General features: G+C 51.0%; 1 protein-coding gene across 2 annotated transcripts in view; it reads left to right on the top strand.

The window, feature by feature from the left end:
• The window catches only part of LOC119966349 (zona pellucida-binding protein 2-like), a 116,781-nt gene that overhangs the window by 31,438 nt on the left and 64,908 nt on the right, over positions 1-20,435 (top strand). For both annotated transcript variants that reach the window (XM_038797874.1, XM_038797873.1), the window contains exons 4-5: positions 2,657-2,800; positions 6,424-6,642. In XM_038797874.1, coding sequence (XP_038653802.1) covers positions 2,657-2,800; positions 6,424-6,642 — 363 coding nt within the window. The remainder of the gene's footprint in view (positions 1-2,656; positions 2,801-6,423; positions 6,643-20,435) is intronic.

Genomic DNA, 20,435 nt, shown 5'->3' with positions numbered 1-20,435 from the left:
GCATACCGCCGCAAAGTGGCCCTTCTTACCGCAGGATTTGCAAATGGCAGCGCGGTCTGGGCAGTGCTGGCGGGGGTGCTTCTGCTGGCTGCAGAAGTAGCAGTGGGGAACCCCAGGGTGCGTGGTGTGGCAGACGGCACAGGAATATTGTGCAGGAGTGGTCCCAGCCAGGGGGGTCGTTTGCGGGGTCCAGGAGGGGTAGGAGAGGTGGGCCGCGCGGTGAACGGGGTAGGATTGGACATTGCGAGATGCGACCGTCATGGAGAGCGCTAAAGCTTTCGACTCCGCTAGGTTGAGATTAGCCACTTCCAGCAGTTGTTGTCAGATGGGGTCCGACACAATCCCTGTCACGAATGCGTCATGCATGAGGAGATTGGAATGTTCAGTGGCCGTGACGTCCTGACAGTCACAGTGCCATACGAGTGGGATAAGAGCCCGCCAGAAGTCTTCGAACGACTCACCAGGTAGTTGTACGCGAGTGGCGAGTACATGCCTTGCGAAGAGTGTGTTTGTCTTCTGAACGTAGTTTTCTTTAAGGAGTGCCATCGCTTCCGTGTAACTCGGGTCGTCCTGGATCAACGGGAACATGCTGGAGCTCAACCTGGAGTATAGAACTTGGAACTTCTGAGCTTCCGTCGGCGCGGGGGTCGCAGCGTTGATGTAGGCCTCAAAGCAAGCCAACCAGTGATTAAAGTCCTTTCTGGCGTCTGGCGAGTGCAGGTCCAGCTGCAGGTGATCTGGTTTGATCCTGATGTCCATAATGTAGGAAAATCTGACTGTAATAAATTGATGCACGATCAATTGCACAAAAGACTCAGATTGGTACAACTTTGGCTTTATTAGTCAGATGCGTGGCCTCCTACTGCAGCTGGCGAAATGGCTGATCAAGAGGAGGTCATGCATATTTATACGGCTCCTTGTGGGCGGAGCTAGCCGGCAGGGGCTACCGGCGAACCTGTAGTGTGGGTCCTACTGTACATCCCCTAATACAGGTGCACACAATTAACACAGTGGATCACCACAATCAGTCAATGAAACCTGTTTCCTGCTGGACTGCATCATCTTTGTACAGACAAATATAGACTATTTGAGGTCACAAAGGTGAAGCTGGCATTACTATACCTATGTAGTTCCATTAGCCAAGCATTGAAGATATCCACAGATCAACTCACTCTCGTCATCCCCATAAGAAACAAAGGAGGTTTCAGCTTTGTCATATCTGTATAATACATTAACATCTTATCTACAGTTCTACATCTTGTTGCCATGCTTTTTCTCTACTTCTGTTGCAACTCTTTTCCTGAATAATTCTTACATCCACGTTTATGATTTATACAGCTTTGTGATAGTTATATTGTTGTCAGACCCTCAGTTTTTTATCTCCCAACTCCACAGCCTATACTGCAGAAAAATCTTTATGTTCCAACAAACTCCTGTCACTGCTTTCCAAATTGCAATTTTTAAAAAACATTGAATTATATATAATAAAAAGATACCAAAGTGTTCTATCAAAATAAAGAGAGTGTAATATTTTAAAATGGTTCGATTTACCACAACCTCAAACCATGCTCGACCTGAAGGTAATACTTCATCTTGAATCCTCATATGCAATTTCACACAGGTTGACGTATTTGCCATATGATATATATTTAAGATTTGAATTAAAATGCTACCCCTACAAGATATCTTTAGTAAAACTTTTTTCTATCGAGTACATAAAAGTACACTTTCAAATTATTTTTATTGTATGAAATGTCTAGTTATCAGAAGAATTTAAAATGCCACTGCGGTAAACTGGGAGGCAGCCATGCAATCCTATCTTGAGGTGGTGTATTACACAGTTTCATGCTGTATTTGCATTTCACTGTCAAGAATACTTGCAAAGGCATTCAGTGATAAATATTCATCATTGCCAGCTGGGCCGTAATCTGTCACTGGATCACCTGACTGTTGTACAAATTAGCTGATTTTCAAAAATGTAAATATTGATTCTGGAAAAGATCGACAATCCGCAACCAGGCAGTGAAAACTAAAATTTATCATGTGGCACTAATGTGCTCTGGCAGCATATCTCAGGTGACAGACTTTTAAGTTATTTTAATGTGGATCTCTGCTCTGGTGTTACAGTGTTCTGCTGACTGCAGTCATTGCCAGTCTCTTTTTAAAACTTAAAATCTCATTTAATTTCTGGCTGTTCAAAGATTCAGCAAGTGATGGTTTTCCACTTGTTGATTTCTCCATGTCACCGAGTTCCTAATCTTAGCACTGCTGCTATTGGGAAGCATTGCCTACCCACATGAGGGGCAATAACACCAGGAGAGTCCATCTGCTGTTATGGTTGCACATTTTCAAGTAACTAGTTCATGATAGCATTGGCTGAGCCCTGGAGACAATTCACCTGTTTGTCCACTGACCCACAGCATGCATGTGGCACAGATGTACTGGAACCATTGCTGAGAAAAATATTATGTTAGTGTAGTTTAGCTGTGATTCATTGCTATAAATCCGAATTCAATTTATAGCATAGGTTTCTCTGACAAAAAGAATAAGATACAGAGCTGCAATTTTTTTTGTATCGCTGCTCATGCACCTGTTATTTCTTCATTGACCACTGTTGATTTAACCGCATGTGTTTGTCTGTTTTGGTTTTATTTAGAATCTCAGCGATTTGTCTTCACAGATAATGGAAACTTGTTGTTTGACACCATTTATGTAGTTGATTCTGGAAATTACACCTGCAACCTCACATACACACTCGACCTGAAACGAATAACAAAACTGGTCAGGTATACAGTCTATGGTAAGTTTTTAACTTTTTCATAAATGCAGATATCCTTAATACATTAAACCTTTCTCCCTACTCTATAACACATACTCACTCATGTCTGCTTCAGTCAAATCCAATAGTTTAAATGTTCTGTTGTTTACTTCAGCAGAAGATTGATTTAATTGCTGTAGTCTGACACTTTACTTGAAAACTAGAGTTGAATTGCTTCAGGATTGCAATGCAACTTTATAATAATGGCTTAATAACCTCTTGAGGAGTAAATATAAAACTTTTCAAGAAATATTTATGCATTGGAAGTCTTGCACTTGCTTGTATATCCTGTTGCACACTACTTATTCCTGCAACAGTCGCATCTTTTCTGTCACAGTTACATTCGTGTTGTGTAATTTCTGATCTTTTTCCATTGATTTTACTTCCGTTTTGATTGGGTTGTTCACACTTGACCTCATAAATTAGTGGCTGTTGAATCCACAATAGGCAAAACACATAGACGGAAGTAGAAATTACAGACCAAGGTTTATTTCAATAGAATAACTCTCCTCCACTCTTCCACCAACCTGCAGCTATGCCGGGGTTTTTATACAACTGGGGCTCTCCTTGTAAAGGGGAAACCTGCCCCCTTAAAGAGCAAGACCTACCTGTCTCAAAGGGGAAGTTCATATTCCGGGGAGGTTATGGGAAATTATATAGTCCTGATCCTGGGACCTCCATTGGGGTTATAACTGTTGCCTACGTATTGCCTACTTATTGCCTATTTATCTTTGAAACCATCCAGCTAAGTCCCTGGTGTAGATAACTAGTCTAGACATTTAACATCATCCAGTAAATGCTTGTTTTAACTTGAAGTTATTTTAAAAATACTTTACAGGCACTTTTTTCAACCACTTGAGTCTTAATCATTTCTGTAATTTTTATCATCACCACTTGCTCCATTCATCATCCACCCATTCTCACCACCTGCTATTCTTCGCCATTCCGTGTGGGATGGATGTAACTCCATGGCCGCGATTCAACAAAAATTTCGAAGTGCCATTTTGGGCATGTTTGGCTGGGTGTTTCTCGCTGGCTTTTTGGGTGAGATCCACACCGGAAATCAACCACTCTCTGGGCGCATTCTAACAGAAAAGTTTGTAAGTGTCATTTGTAGCAGGTTTTGCTGGGAATTTCCCACCGGTTCTGTCGGCGAGTTCCCCATCGCTATCTAAACACACCTAGGGCGCTATTCAACTAATTGGTAAAAAGTCCCATAGCAAGTCGAGAAACACATGGCCAAAAAATGTGACTCGCATTGTATGAGGGGCCTCAGCAGGAAACGCACAGCTGAGGCCGCCTATAGCCCCATTTTGTACACCGCTTGCCGGAGGCGCCAAATGTATAGCGAGAGCCCAAATGCACTATGGGAGGGACCCTAGACCCCTCCACCCCAAACAACCATGCAGGGCACTCCAGCCTGATCTCGCGCATGAACAGTTGCCAGCTTGGCAGTGCCAACCTGGCACCCTGGCAGTGCCCATGTCAGCTGGCAGTGCCACCTGGGCACCTTGTCAGTGCCAGGCTGGCACCAGGGTTGGCAGTGCCAAAGTGAAAGGATGGTACTGCCATGGTGCCATGTTCCAGGAGAAGGACCAAGGGCCCACCCTGCACTGTTCCAGATCGCCCTGCGGCCTCCGATGACCCGCGAGACCTCTTGGGTCCCGTTCCACCTGGTCCACATTTGTCTGGACCAGTACTGAATGGTGCTTGGCTTGGGACTTTCTGGGGAGGCCTTTAGATGGCATAGATCCCGGAGAGTAGCCCTCTGAGGGTTTAAAACCTACTTAGGTGTGCGCGGCTTGGTCACGCCCATTGTGGACAGGATCCTGATAGCGTCATCTCGTGAGGTCGGGTAGACCTCGCGAGGCATACTGGCCACCGGGAAGCTGACGGGAGGCTTCTCCCGGCATCTACTGGCCTCGCAGTGCTCCTGTTTGGGTGCGACGTGGCCGGTAATCGCGCTATTTTTCTGGGCCTTGGGGAGTTTATCCCTTGCCAAGCCCAAACTTAGTGCGAGATCTAACCAAAAACAAATTAGAGTTCTGGGCTGGATCAGTGGAGTCGTTTCCAACCCGCTATCTATTGGCACTCTTTTGCTATTTCAGGCACTGGCAGGGAACTCCACCTGAATCCGCACTTCAGTGTCATTTCCTGCAGTGGTACATGAAGAGATCGTGATGCCATTTTTAAATGGCGCCCGATCTCTCGACCTCCCCAACTTCCCAATTCACTTATAAGGGGTTCCTTTCCCCCCCCCCCCCCCCCCCCCCCCCCTCCCCCCCCCTCCGCCAGTGCCACCTAGGCACCCTGGTAGTGTCAGGCTGGCACCAAGGTGGTACTGTCAGGGTGCCTGAGTGGCACTGCCAGGGTGCCAGGCTGACACTGCCAAGGTGCCCATGTGGCAACAGCAGTGCCAGGCTGTCTTCAAAGGTGCTGAGTGCATATGTGTGCCCTGATGTATGCCTGGTCACTGCTGTTCCAGATTACAGGAAAGAGAAATAAATTTAAAAACTGTATTTATATTGCACCTATCACAACCTTAGGATCCCAAAACACTTTACAGCCAATAAACTACTAGTTGAAGTGTAGTTACTGTTGCAGCAGCCAATTTGCAATGGATTGAATGCATTAAATGGTGATAAGGGCAGTATTATCTTGGTTCCCATCCTTAAATTAAGTGGATTAATTTTCTTGAGCTGCACATCACATGTCTCTGGTGTATCATTGTTCATGGATGTTTCTCAATGTCTAGCAGTGTGTATTTATGTGATTGACCCTTAAAGCTGTGTATGTGAATCTTTATTTGTAACATAATGTTCGGGCCCCAAGCCATACTTTTGCAGGGGCACCTGCATAATAAATGCCACCCATTTTCCAAGTCCTGAATCCTGTGGAAAGTGTGAGTCTATAAAGATCAGTAAAAACATAATTGTGCTTGACTGTTAGATTTGGATTTGTTTTATTGTCACGTTTACCGAGGGACAGTGAAAAGTATTATATGGGCGGCACGGCAGCACAGTAGTTAGCACTGTTGCATCACAGCGCCAGGATCCCAAGTTCGATTCCCTCTTGGGTACTTGTCTGTGAGGAGTCTGAACATTCTCCCCTATCTGCGTGAGATTTCTCCAGGTGCTCCAGTTTCCTCCCACAAGTCCTGCTGACGTGCTGTTAGATAATTTGGACATTCTGAATTCTTCCTCAGCGTACTTGAACAGGTGCCAGAATGTGGCGACTAGAGGCTTTTCAGAGTAACTTCATCGCAGTGTTAATGTAAGCCTACTTGTGACAATAAAGATTATTATTTTTAAAAATGTAAATGCTGGTCTTGACAGTGACGCCCACATCTCATGAAGGAACTTTTAAAAATCTTCTTTCTGTTTGGTTATGAAAGCCAGTTTACTGTTTGTGCCATGATCAGTTTTCTAAAAATGTTATTTATTTTTTATTAATTTACAGGAAGAGGGTCGCGCTGGTGGGGTTCCCCGGTATCTGCTGCTCTTGTCCTTCTAGGTGATAGTAGTCGTGGGTTTGGAAGGTGCTACCTAAGGAGACATCATGTTGCAGCATTGTGATACACTTGTTGTTGCTCATTTGTTTTTCAGTGTATCACAACCCAAAAAAAAGTGTTCGGCTGGAAGCAGATTTCTACACAACTAAATGCAACAATAATGAAATAACCAAGTTTGAGAAACATTTGCAGAAACAGCTTGAAGATGCTGTTCAGGACTTGCAGTGTGAAGTGCACCACTGGAATTCAGCCTGTCACAGTATGAAGTCTTTGAAGTCACCACTGAGTCATATATTCAATTTCCAATTTATTGGTATGTAAAGTTTATTTCAAATCAATAATCAGACTCACCCATATGCTTAAAAGATTGAACCAAGCCTCAAATAAATAGATATAGACTTTTTATTGCAATAGAGGCCAGTAATTTTTTCTCATCCAATTATTTTTTTCTTCCCTGTCTCCATCCCTAACATGTGACTCATAAAGCAGTACATTTGTACACACAGTGGCATTGTAGGTTCCTCAATCAATTACCAAACATTACTGTGGTCTTTGAGGTTGAACATTAAGCAAGCACTTCAACTTCAGGGTTAGACAGCTGAATTTGTTCACATCCAACATCCAGACTCCTTCTCCATCAGGAACGGAACTAATAACCAAGTTGGAATTACGAACACACAATGCAGAGTGGCTTGCAGGTTATTTGGGATATGGAAGGAAGAAACAACTCTAGTCTGCAAGTGTATACCTTGCAATTCTGCCTTATTAAATTCCTATGCTTTTTTTTTAAAGAAAAAGGTTAGAATCAAATTTTAGTCACAAGCTTGAAATTTCTGTCGAATTTATTTGGCAATTATTCAGTTAGGGTGAAGAGAACAATTACATAAAATAAATAATCGTGCAGTGCCAGCAAAACATTGGTTCAATGTGGTTAAATTCCTGCAATTAGTCAACTTTGTGTAAAATAAAATGTGGAGAATGCACTTGTTTCTCAATTTGATACACAGGTAGCATGAGGACTGAACTGGCATGGATATCCTGTGCCTTCACAGTGCCACTATCATTGAGTAGAAGATTGATAGGGAAGTAATTAAATATTAGAATGGTCTCCATCTTATTTTTGAAATATTTTTTGTATTGTCAGTAGTTTATAATATTTGGGATTTGTAATTTTGCAGCTTGTCATAGTCATACAGCGTGGAAACAGGCCCTTCGACCCACCGTGTCTATTCTGACCATCAAATACGGCAGCACTGCTGCCTCACAGCTCCAGGAGCCGGGATTCAAATCTGGGTGTCTGTGTGGAGTTTGCAATTTCTCCCCGTCTCTGCGTGGGTTTCCTCCGGGTGCTCCGGTTTCCTCCCACAGTCCAAATGTGTGCAGGTTAGGTGGATTGGCTAAATTGCCCCATAATGTCCAAAATGTTAGGTCTGTGTTATGGGGATAGGGTGGAGGCGTTGACTTAAGTGGGGTGCTCTTTCCAAGGGCAAGTGCAGACACGATGGGCCGAATGGCCTCCTCCTGCACAGTAGGGATTCAATGATTCTATGCTAATCCCATTTCGCCTCTGGTCTTAGACACCTCTGCCATGTGGAAAAGATTCTTACAATCAACCCTAGTTATACCTCCCATAATTTTGTATACCTCTATCAGATCCCCCGTCAGCCTCCTCTGTGCCAGAGAAATCAAACCCACCTATCCAGTCTCTCCTCATAGTTGAAATTTTTGATCCCAGGCAACATCCTGGTGCATCCCTTCTGCACCCCCTCCAGCGCAATCACGTCCTTCCGATGGTGTGGCGACCAGAACTGCACACAATATTCCATCTATGGCTTAACCAATGTTTTATAAAGTACCAAGATTTCTACGCTCCTTATTTTATGCCCCAGCTAATGAAGGCAAGCATTCCGTATGCCTTCTTCACCATCCTATCTATCTGTGCTGCCATCTTCAAGGAGCAATGGACTTGTACATCTAGGTTCCTTTGTTCCTCAATACTCCTGCCGGACCTACCATTCATTGTGTATATCCTAACTTTATTAGATCACCCTAAATGCATCACCTCATACATCTCAGTATTAAATTCCATCTGCCATTGCTCTGCCCAACTTACCAGCTGATCAATATCAGTCTGAAGCTTAAGACTATCCTCCTCACTATCAACAACATCACAAATTTTTGTGGAATCTGCAAGTTACTAATTATATCTTCCATATTCACATGCAAGTCATTAGTGTATATAACAAGCAGCAAGGGTCCGAGCACCGATCCCTGTGGACACCACTGGTCACATGCTTCCAATCACAAAAGCAACCCTCCACCTTTGCCTCCTATTAACAAGCCAATTTTGAATCCAATTTGTCAACTTGCCTTAGATCTCATGGGCTCCAACCTTTTGGTAGGATCTTGTCAAAGACCTTACTGAAGTCCATGTAAACCACATTGACTGTGCTCCCCTCATCAATATGTTTAGTTATCTTTTCAAAGTATGCAATTAAATTAGTTAGACAAGATCTCCAACCAACAAATCCTTGCTGACTATCCCTGCCTTTCCAAGTGTTGATTAATCCTGTCCCTCAGAATTTTTCCAATAATTTCCCTTCCACTGCCGTTAGACTAACTGGCCTGTAATTATCTGGCTTATCCCTGCTGCGCTTCTAATAATAATAATCTTTATCGTCACAAGTAGGCTTACATTAACACTGCAATGAAGTTACTGTGAAAACACTCTAGTCGCCACACTATGGCGCCTGTTCGGATACACTGAGGGAGAATTCAGAATGTCTAATTCACCTAACAAGCATGTCTCTTGAATAATGGTACCACATTAATTATCCTCCAGTCATCTGGCACTTCACCTGTGGCCAGCGAAGATTTAAATATCTCTGTCAGGGCCCCACCAATCTCCTACTGAATTGGATGACCAGTTTTGAGCTGCTAAATCTGTTCTGAACCTGACTCATTTAATGTGGTTGTAATTCTGCACAACATTTATAGGGTGCTTGTAGTATCCTCCACAGTAAAGACTGATGCAAAATATATATTTAACTCCTCTGCCATTTCCTTGTTCCCCATAGCTGTACCCCCAGTTTCATTCTCTAAAGGGCCAATGATTGCTTTTACTTTTCTCTTCCTTTTAATATACTAAAGAAAGCTCTTATTATCCATTATTATTTTAATCATTAGCTTGTATTCATAGTTTATTTTCGCCTCCTGTGGCGCTAACAATTGTACACAAAGACTCGAGTGAAGTACAAGAGAGGCTTTATTACAGTGAGATGCTATTCCTCTGGTGGCAGCTGTAGAATGGCATCTTAGTGAAACTTACGAATATTTATACAGCTCCCTGTGGGCGGAGCTAGCCAGCAGGGGCTTACCGGAGAAACCTGTAATACATATATCCCTCTAACGCAAGCACACATATATACAGTGGTTGGATCACCACATTCACCCCCTGTAAAAAATAAGTCCGGCGGGGGTGACGTGGAACTACAATACATAAAGTGATCTTTTACAAAAGGGCAAAACAAAAGAAAACCAAGAGTCCATCAGGCAATCCGGTCACAGGTTGAGTCGGATCGGCAGTCAAACGTTCCGTTGCGAGCAACGTAGCTGTGGTGGCGATGTCGGCACAGGCGGCGTTGGTGACGACGGTGCAGGTACTGGCGGTGTTGGTGCTGGCCAGTGGTGGGATGACTCCGAGAGCAAGCCGAAATCTTCCATGTCCTCCAGCGGGGCAGGGGAACGAGGGATGGACCTGGTGGAGATGAATACGGGGGCGCCGGGGATAAGGAAGGTGGCGCTGGGGACGGGGGAAGGGGCGTGGGCATGGGAGGAGCACCCAAGGGAGCCAGGTATCAGAGTGAGACTGTGTCCTGGCGGCCGTCGGGGAACTCCACGTAGGCATACTGGCGGTTCGCGTGGAGCAGGCGTACTTTGTCCACCAGGGGTTCCGCCTTGTGGTGCCCGACATGCCTATGAAGAAGGACTGGGCCCGGAGTCGTGAACCAAGTCGGAAGCCACACTCCGGATGTAGACTTCCTAGGGAAGGCAAAAACACGTTCATGGGGTGTGTGGTTAGTTGCGGTGCACAATAGTGACCGAATGGAATGGAACGCGTCAGGGAGGACCTGCTGCCAGCGAGCGGCTGGGAGGTTCCTGGACTGTAGGGCCAACTGGACGGCCCTCCATACCGTCCCGTTCTCCCTTTCTACCTGCCCATTTCCCTGGGGGTTGTAGCTGGTCGTCCTGCTGGAGGCGATACCCCTGCTGAGGAGGAACTGATGCAGCTCATCGCTCATGAATGAGGATCCCCTGTCACTGGATGTAGTCGGGGAAACCGAACAGAGCGAATATGGAATCAAGAGCCTTGATGACGGTGGCAGACATCATATCCGGGCATGGGATGGCGATGGGGAACCTAGGGAACTCATCGACCACACTAAGGATGTAGGTGTTGCGGTCGGTGGAGGGGAGGGGCCCTTTGAAATCTACACTGAGGCTTTTATAGGGGCGGGACGCTTTCACCAGCGCGCGCGGTCTGGCCGGTAGAAGTGAGGCTTGCACTCCGCACAGACCTGGCAGTCTCTGGTGACTGTCAATTTTGAGCCTCCGAAGAGATGTAGGCCTCAAAAACTGCAAGCCAGTGAACAAAGTCTTTCCTGGCATGGGACGACTGCGGATCCAGCTGCAGGCAGTCAGGTTTGATCCTGATGTCCATGGTGTAAGGAAAATCTCACTGTAATAAATTGTGGCGCTAACAATTGTACACAAAGACTCGAGTGAAGAACAGTGAGATGCTATTCCTCCGGCGGCAACTGTAGAATGGCACCTCAGTGAAACTTACGAATATTTATACAGCTCCCTGTGGGCGGAGCTAGCCGGCAGGGGCTTACCGGAGAAACCTGTAATACAGGTACGGCCATACATCCCCCTACTGCAAGCACACATATATACAGTGGTTGGATCACCACACCTACTGATTATTTTTAGTCCATTTTTGCTGCATTCGGAATCTATCCCACTCTTCTGGCCTACCATTAACCCTTGTCAGCTTATGTTTCCGCTTTCAATTTAATACCCTCCTTCCTTGTTTATCCATGACAGGTTCTTCCTCCCCTTTGAGTCTTTCCTCGTCATTGGGATATATTTGTGCTGGGAATGAATTATCTCCCCAAATATCTGCCACCGTTCATCAATTGTCTTACCTACTGATCAAAATGACCAGTCCATTTTGGCAATTCCATCCTCATACCTTCATAATTCCCTTCTTTAAGCTTAACACTGATATTTTACTCCCAATATTCTCACACTCAAGCTGAATGCTAAATTCTCTTTTTTGAAGTGTTTTTATTGTGTTTCCACATTTTGGGTGTGATTCTCCGATGTCACGCGGGTTGGGAGAATAGCGGGCTGCGCCAGTTATTCACGCGACGCCGGTCCGACGCGCTCCCGCGATTCTCCCAAACGGCCAAATCTGTTCCGTCGTGTTCCGCGCGCCAAAATGGCGATTCTCCGGAACCCCTGCTATTCTCCGGCCCGGATGGGCCAAAGTCCCGACGGCATGACCCCAGTTCACCCCGTCGCCATCCACACCTGCTGTTTAAAGTTGTTAGCCAGTCGTGCTGGCTGACGAGCAGTGAGGAGGTGAACGGTCCGTCCTGGAGTCTTTGCAAACTGGGGAAGGCACCCCTGAGAACACAGCGGCCAGTGGGAGAGGGAGGGGGGATGTGGAGGGAGCGAGCAGTGGAGGGGGGGAGAGAGCGAGTAGTGGGGGGAGGAGGGAGCGAATAGTGGGGGGGGAGGGAGTAGTGGGGTGGGAGGGAGCGAGTAGTGGAGGGGGGGAGAGAGCGAGTGGTGGAGGGGGGGAGCTAATAGTGGGGGGGGGAGGGAACGAGTAGTGGAGGGAGGGAAGGAGGGAGTAATGGAGGGGGGAGAGAGGGAGTTAGTGGAGTGGGTCGTCCACCCCCGGATGCAACATCTCAGCCGCCCTGCCATGGCAGGACGGTCACGAGGACACTGCGGCTGGTTGCCCTGTGGCTGATGGGCACAGGGCACTGACGCACCGGTGAAGAGGACGTTGTTAACTGCCCGTTGGACGCAGAAAGTGACCAGGGGTTAGGCTGGCCGCGTGTCAGCAGCGCGACCCGGCCACCGGGACACGCAGGTATCCCGTGGCAGGCGGCTGCCGAGGTGTCGAATAACCTCCGTCTAACATGTCGTTTCTCTGCCCCCCCACCACCCTTCTGTAGGTGACGATAATGTATTCGAACCGAACAGCGATGTTCACCGCAGTGGTTGGGGCCGCTGCACTGCAGCTGGACATCCAGCAGCGTCCACAGCAACATCCCACAGTGGATGCAGGGCCAGCTGCAGCAGCAGAGGGAATGGCCGCGGAGTGGCCCGTCATCGCCGTACAGGCCGCAGGCGCTCATGGCCGGCATGTCCAGGGGGATGCCGAGGGGAACATTGACCCCCAAACGCTGAGAACGGCACAGGATGCGGGCACTGATGTTGAACAGCATGGGGGGGGAGGAGGAGGAGGAGACACTGATGGTGGAGCCAGGGCACCAGAGGCGCCAATCGAGGCCTCGGGTGCACCATGCCCGGATCTCTTTCGAGGCACTGCCGGACATCACCTGCAGGAGGAGACTCCAATTCAGCTGAGAGACGGTCGCACATATCTGTCACCTCGTGTCACACCTCGCCCCATGTGGAACGGGAGGACACGCGATACCGGTTGCCGTCAAGGTGACGGTGGCACTTAACTTTTATGCTACCGGTTCCTTCCAGTCTCCGAGCGGGGACCTATCCGGGATATCGCAGGCATCGGTCCACAGGTGCATCCGGGATGTGACCGACGCCCTGTTCGCAATCGCGGACCGCTACATCACCTTTCCCGTGGACCGAGCAAATCAAGAAGCACGAGCCCGTGGATTTGCCAACGTGGCCAGGATACCGATGGTCCAGGGAGTGATTGATGGTGTTCATGTCCCCATGCGCCCCCCCTGCAGGCAACAGGGAAATGTTCATTAACAGGAAGGGGACATACTCCATGAACATCCAGGTGGTATGCGACCCCCGCATGAAGATCATGCACATGTGCGCAAGGTTCCCTGGGAGTGTGCATGATGCGTACATTCTTGCGCAGTCATTCATCCCTGCTATATTTGAAGGACGGCCCCCCCCGGCTGAGGGGCTGGTTGCTGGGCGACAGGGGTTATCCACTGAGGTCTTGGCTGATGACGCCCATACAGAGGCCTCAGACCAACGCGGAGACCCTTTACAATGAGGCCCATGCAGCAACCAGGGGTGTGGTGGAGCGCTGCTTTGGTCTTCTGAAAATGAGATTCAGGTGCCTGGACCGCTCCGGAGGGGCCCTGCAGTACCAGCCTGAGAGGGTCGCTTGCATTGTAGTGGTCTGCTGTGCGCTGCACAAGATCGCAATGCATAGGGGAGGTGCCCTGGTGGAGGAGTCGGAGGGAGAAGCCACTGGCAGTGGTGCCAACACGGAGGAGGATGAGGTGGAGGACGTTGGTGGTGCGCCGGGCGCAGCACACGGACACGACCCGGGTGCTGGTAATGTCCAGGAGGCTGCACGACTGCACCGGCGAGGACAGCGGGCATGCAACGCCTTGGTGGCAGCAAGATTCACGCGCCGCATGCGACGGCACCGCTGAACACTCCCACCTGCATCGCCAGTCGTGCAGACGGTCAGCACACAACTGCCACCCCCCCCCCCCCCACACCCCAGCTCTGAGTACACTGCTCCACTTCAAGATCACCCTTACTACTGCGGCACAATGGTATGGCACGACATTGATGGCTGTGCCAGCGGGTGTGATCAGTGCCATGTTGAATGATGACAGCCCGATCTGCGATGAGCTGTGAGCTCAGAATCGTTAGACAAAGTCTGACTCATGGCAATAGCTGAACCATCCATCTCGGTGGTCGGTGAGTTCGTCAGGGACACTCCATCACGTGCCCGCGTGGGGTAGCTAGCATCGGAGTGCCGAGGTCTATGGTGTCCGACTGTGGGAGGGAGGGGGAAGGGACTGCACACCCGGCACCAAAGTTTCACCGCTTGTCAACCCCAGCGACACTCGGTCACCATCACGATCCCCGTGGCAACGAAAAAATCACAATCTTACAAGTTAGGTGCAACAGTGAGTTTAATGGTGAATATTATGTACAGTTGCCCTAGCCCCTACTACTAAACTGTGCCCTTCACCCATGCCAACTTACTATGTGTCCCTCTTCATTGCCTTACGGGCCCTACCACTACGTCTAAGTGAATCCCCAGATGGTACAGCAGGAGTGGAGGCAGACTGCTGAGAATCACGCCCTGTGACATGTCTCCCCATTGGCACTCGTTTCCTGGGGCGACCCGTCTTTGATGGGCCAGGCTGCTCCGCGGGAGTTTCGGATGACGTGGTGCCACCCTGCTCTGCCCGCTGCCCACCCGATGCACCAGGGATGGGACGGGGGGAGGCCGAGCGTTCAGGGACGTCCTGTGATGGAGTTAATGGGACGGGCCCCGGAACCTCCTCCTCCCTCGGGGAGCCCGGTGGCCCCCGGGCCGCACTGAGGTGCGAGCGGGGAGGTGCCCCATCGCCCCACCGACACCTGGCGCTGCCAGTCCTGGAGGCCTGCAACGGTATCGACCAGGGTCCGAACATTCGCAGAGAGGGAGTCCAGGGAGTGAGACATTCCCGCCAGGGACTGTGCGACCTCAACCTGTGAGTGCGCGACGCCATCCAGCACGTGCGTCAGGCGGTCGATACTCTCCGCGACTGACTGCTGGGACTGTGCCATGGCCAGCTGGGACTGTGCTATGGCCTGCTGGGACTGTGCCATGGCGTGCTGGGACTGGGCCATGGCCTGGTGAGACTCAGCCAGGGCCCGTAGTGCGCCGGCAATGTCACGTTGGCTCTGGCGCATTGCTGCCTGTGAGAGGGCAGCTCTCTCCTGGGCCATGGATGACGCGTGCACGTGAAACCGAACGCCATGCATAACCTGACCCATGGCTGATACCGTTTCACCCATTGCCTCGACCGCGGACGCCATCTGTGCGGTGTCGGCCTGGGTGGCTGCCATGAGCGGCACCACTCCCTGCTCCTGGATGCGGTTTAACTCCTCTAACTGCGTCTGCAGCTGCTGGAAGACAACCCGTCATTGTGTCCCTGGGTTTCTTGATGCATCGGCTGTCCAGGTGGGTCAAGTAAATCCAGGAACCCGGGAAACGTCTGGGTGGCAGCTGGATGCTGGGCCTGGGCTGCCCTCCAACCGTCCAGCCCCTCGGCTGCTCCGACCTCCACCTGCTGTGCCTGCTCAGCTGTGATGTGCGAACCAGACAGTGACCCAGGAGCCTCATCACTTAATTGCCCAACCGAGGTGAGTGTCTCTGGGATGGTGGATGGTGTGGGAGACAGCAGTGCCGCAAGCACTAAGTCCTCGTCCTTCAGAAATTCAGGAGTGTCCTCGTCCCAGTCATGTCCCAGCGCAAGGGGCACGTGGCCCATGTACGGTTCAGCGTCAGGTGAGTCCATTGACTGCGTCGCTGTCCTTTGTGCGTCTGGGTCCACTGATCCCGTCCTGTCCTGTCTCACGGCCCGACCTTCGGGCAACGCACAGCCATGAAAGTAGTCACTGTCCGTCCTCTGTACGTCCCGCTCGAGAGTCCCGGATTTGGAGGATGGCACTCCTGGCCGACCTCCTGCCACCCTCTGGCGTGCGACCCTGGGTGTGGTGGTCGTCGTGGATGGTCGCCTGTGTGTGGCACCAGACGGCCCTGGACGTTCGCCAGCAGGCCCTGGGGAACAGAATGATACGGGGTTAGTTAGACACGCTCGGCCGGGGGTAGGATGGTCCAGTGGGCAGAGTGTGAGGACACAGAGGATGGGGGGTCCAGTGGGTAAAGTGTGAGGGGACAGAGGATGGGCTGGGGGGGTTGTCATGCAGGGTTGTCTCACTTGGTTCTGGACCTCCAACCTCGCATTGCGCGACCTCCCGTGTGGCAGATCATCCAGCAATGTCCAGTGCCCTCTGCTCAAACACTGTCAGGGGGGTGCATAACGGGTGAACCCCCTCCGGGGGGGGACATAGATAGAGCATCACAATTCGGCAGTATCATCAGGGCGTTCAGGTATTGGCACAGTTTGGGGGGAAAGTTGCAGCTACACCATGGCATCTCTCCAGGGGGTCGCAGCACTCATGTGGGTCTGTGACAACTTTGTAAACCACCCTCCACTCACTCTCCCCCACCCCCTCCCCCTCCCCCTCGTGCCCGGGGGGGGAGGTGGATGATGAGGGACATGGGGGGGGTGGGTGGGGGGGGGATGGTTGTGACCAGGGGCACCCTCGTGGCACTTACCCTGGTAGCCCTGGTTATGTTGTGGAGCTTCTTGCGGCACTGCTCCCCAGACCGAGGGGTCTGCCCCACAGCACTGACTGCCGTGCCCACCTCACGCCAGGCCCGTCGCACGGCACTGGAACGGTGGCGATGCCCTCGTCTTGGGCAGATGATGCCCCTGCGCTGTTCCACCTCATTGAGGAGGGTCTCTAGGTCCGTATCACGGAACCTCAGGGCGGCCCTCCGTGGCTCCGACATTTCCCCCCCTCCTTTGTTTTCGTAGATCGCGCCCTTTTACGACGTGGAGCGGCATCATTCGGGCGTCGCGCGCTGACGACGCGCTTCCGACGTGACCCATGCTAGCCCATTCCCGGGGCCAGAATAGGTCGCGATCGGGGCCGTTTCGCGCCATCGTTGAACTCGACCGAGTTCACGACGGCTTTCCCGATGCGGCGCAGCATCGGAGAATCGCGCCCTTTGTATTTCACAACTCATATGTTACATTTTACAAAACTGCACTGACCAGAGGGAAAACAAAACGAGCAAGAAATAAAAGGAGGTAAAAAGACAGGTAGAAGTCAGTACAGATACTTGCACGCAATTGATTTTCCTTCTGCTGTGGCTGTGAACCCTCCCTTTGAATGTCCCTCTCAATTTATTTGTGTCTCCTCGTCCCCTCCTTCCCCCTCCCCCCTAACCTTTGCATCTTTATCCCTCAACTCACTTGTGTCTCCCCCTCTGCTGCCCTCCCCCCCCCCCCCCCCCCCCCCCCCCCCCCCCCCCCCCCCCCCCCCCCCCCATTACTCTATTGGCTACTGGCTACGAATAGATCTTGGAACAAGTTGGTGAATGGCTTCCACATCCTGTGGAAGACCTCTTCCGACCCTCGGAAGACAAATGTTATTTTCGACAGTTTGGGATATTCCGCCATCTCGACCAGCCAGTCTGCAGCCTTGGGTGGTGCTGCCGATCGCCAGCGTAGCAGGATTCTCCGGCGGGCGATCAGGGAGGTAAAGGCCAGGGCGTTGACCCCCCCTCCCCATGAAGAGTACTGGCTGGTTTGAAACCCCGAAGACGGCCATTTTTCAGCATGACTCCACCCTCACTCCCACAACCCTGGGCATTGCCTCCAAAACGGTCGTCCAGTACCCGGCAAGTCTGGGGCAGGCTCAGAACATCTGGGTGTGGTTGACCGAGCCTCGCTGGCATCATTCATATTTGTCCTCCACCTCCAGAAAGAACCTACTCATTCAGGTTCAGTTATGTGTGCTCTGTGCACCACCTTTAGCAGCGTTAGGCTGCGCCCTGCGCGTGTGGGCAAGTAAGTGGAGCTGAGTCCACAAAAAGATTAGCCATGATCTTATTGATGGCTAACGTCTGCTCCTAGTTCTTATGTTCTTATCATGTGGAGGTGGAGTTCGCCTTATGTAGTGCTTCGATCCAGAGTCCTCTCCAATTTCTATGCCTCTTTCCTCCCCATATTTTTCCCCTTGTCTCGTCCAGGGGGGAGCATACCTCCTCCAACAGTCGCCCGTTTGGGGGTCCCTACAGTTTCCCTTCCCTAGGTTAACCGCATCCAGCAGTTCTTCGACTAACAAATATCCTGGGGGTACATCATCGTTTCCTTACGGAGGAAGTTTTTGACCTGTATGTGCCTTAGCTCATTTCCTTTTGGCAATTGGAATCTCTGTGAGTTCTCCACAGGGCCTGTGATGAACGGTATTAATAACTGCTGTAAACGGTACCTGACCTTTAATACCTTGCCCCTTTAAGATGCTTGGAACCCTGGGGGACTCCGCCTCTGGCTACGCCCCCAGGAAACGGTATATAGGATAAGGCTCCATGTGGTGAGCACACTTCTCTCGGATGCTGTTCAGTTCTCTGTAGATTAAAGCCTTTTGATTACCGACCTTGCTCTCGCGTCGTAATTGAGAGTGCCTCAATTTAATCTACAGACACATCAAGATGGACAGCGCTCTAAAACCGGAGAAACTCAACCTGGACGCCAGGTTGCCGGAAGCCCCGGACATTTTTAAATATTGGCTCCGGTGTTTCGAGGACTATCTGGACTCCTCAACGACTGATGTCGACAGCACTCGCAAGCTGCGTTTACTACATGGCCGGGTGGGCCACCGACTCTCTGCCGTGATCGAGAACGCTACAACATATGAAGCGGCTGTCGAAATACTGAAGAAACGCTTCATAAAACCTACTAACGAGGTACACGCCAGACATTTGCTCTCAACCTGCAGCCAGCGTTCCGGGGAAACGCTGGACGAGTTCGTGGAAAGACTCACTGCGCTCGCGAGGAACTGCAACCACAAAGCAGTGACGGCAGAAGACCACAGGAACTTGCACATTTGCGACGCCCTTGTGTCCGGTATCAGGTCCTCGTACATCCGGCAGCGGCACCTAGAAGACGGGGCAAAGGATCTCCAGGGCACGGTAACACTCGCCTCCTCTCTCAAAACGGCCCACCGTAACCTCCGTACATACTCCGCGGACCTTGCGAACCCCTCTCGATCCCCTCCAGACTCGGCCACGCTACAGGCCTGTGCCGCGCGGCGATCCGCTCACTCCGGGGGTTCCCCATGCTATTTCTGTGGGCAAGGCCAGCACCCACGTCAGCATTGCCCGGCCCGCTCCGCGATCTGCAACGACTGCAGGAAGAAAGGGCACTTCGCTAAAGTCTGCCTGGCTGGGCCCAAAGGCCACAAACAAAACCCTCACCAGGCCCAGAAATCAAGCTCCCGGTCTCACAGACCCCGCAACATGGCCGCACTGCGGGCGGGCACGCCCACATCCGACGCGTCATCGACCTCGTGCAAGTCATGGGAGCGGCCATCCTGGCGGCGGCCATCATCGAAACCCGGGACATTCGACTGGCAGCGGCGGCCATCTTGTGACTCCGGGCGGCCATTTTGTGAGTTCGACTCTGACGGCCCGCAACTGGGAGCGATCACACTCGATCAATCGCGGCCAAAGCACCTGCTGAACTCGATGATGCGGGTTCAAGTCAACAGCCACGACATTCCCTGCCTATTCGACTCCGGGAGCACGGAGAGCTTTATCCATCCAGACACGGTAAGGCACTGCTCCCTGCGCACCAACCCCGACTCCCAAACTATCATCCTCGCTTCGGAGTCCCACTCGGTACAAATCACGGGGTATTGTGTCGCTGACCTCGCAATTCAAGGCGCTGAATACACCCGATTTAAACCCTTCATCCTCCCTCGCCTCTGCGCCCCCCTGCTGCTGTGTCTGGACTTTCAGTGCAGCCACCGGAGCCTGACACTGAAGTTCGGCGGACCCCTGCCCCCACTCACGGTCTGCAGCCTGGCGACACTCAAAGTTGCGCCACCCTCCCTCTTCGCGAACTTCGCTCCCGACTGTAAGCCCGTCGCCACCAGGAGTCGCCGGTACAGTACCCAAGACATGACTTTCATCAAGTCAGAGGGGGTCATAGAGGCCAGCAACAGCCCTTGGAGGGCTCAAGTATTGGTAGTCCGCTCTGGGGAAAAGCAGCGAATGGTCGTGGATTATAGCCAGACCATAAACCGCTTTACGCAACTCGATGCGTATCCACTTCCCTGCATAGCAGAAATGGTGACCTAAATCGCCCAGTATCGGGTATTCTCCACGGTCGACCTTAAATCGGCCTATCATCAACTCCCTATCCGCCCACAGGACCGCCCCTACACGGCTTTTGAAGCAGCCGGTCAGCTGTTTCATTTCCTCAGGGTCCCTTTTGGTGT

Source organism: Scyliorhinus canicula, chromosome 5 (assembly GCF_902713615.1).
Source record: "Scyliorhinus canicula chromosome 5, sScyCan1.1, whole genome shotgun sequence".
Lineage (NCBI taxonomy): Eukaryota > Metazoa > Chordata > Chondrichthyes > Carcharhiniformes > Scyliorhinidae > Scyliorhinus > Scyliorhinus canicula.
The sequence above is the reverse complement of the archived record's forward strand: the minus strand, read 5'-3'. Positions and strand labels throughout refer to the sequence as shown.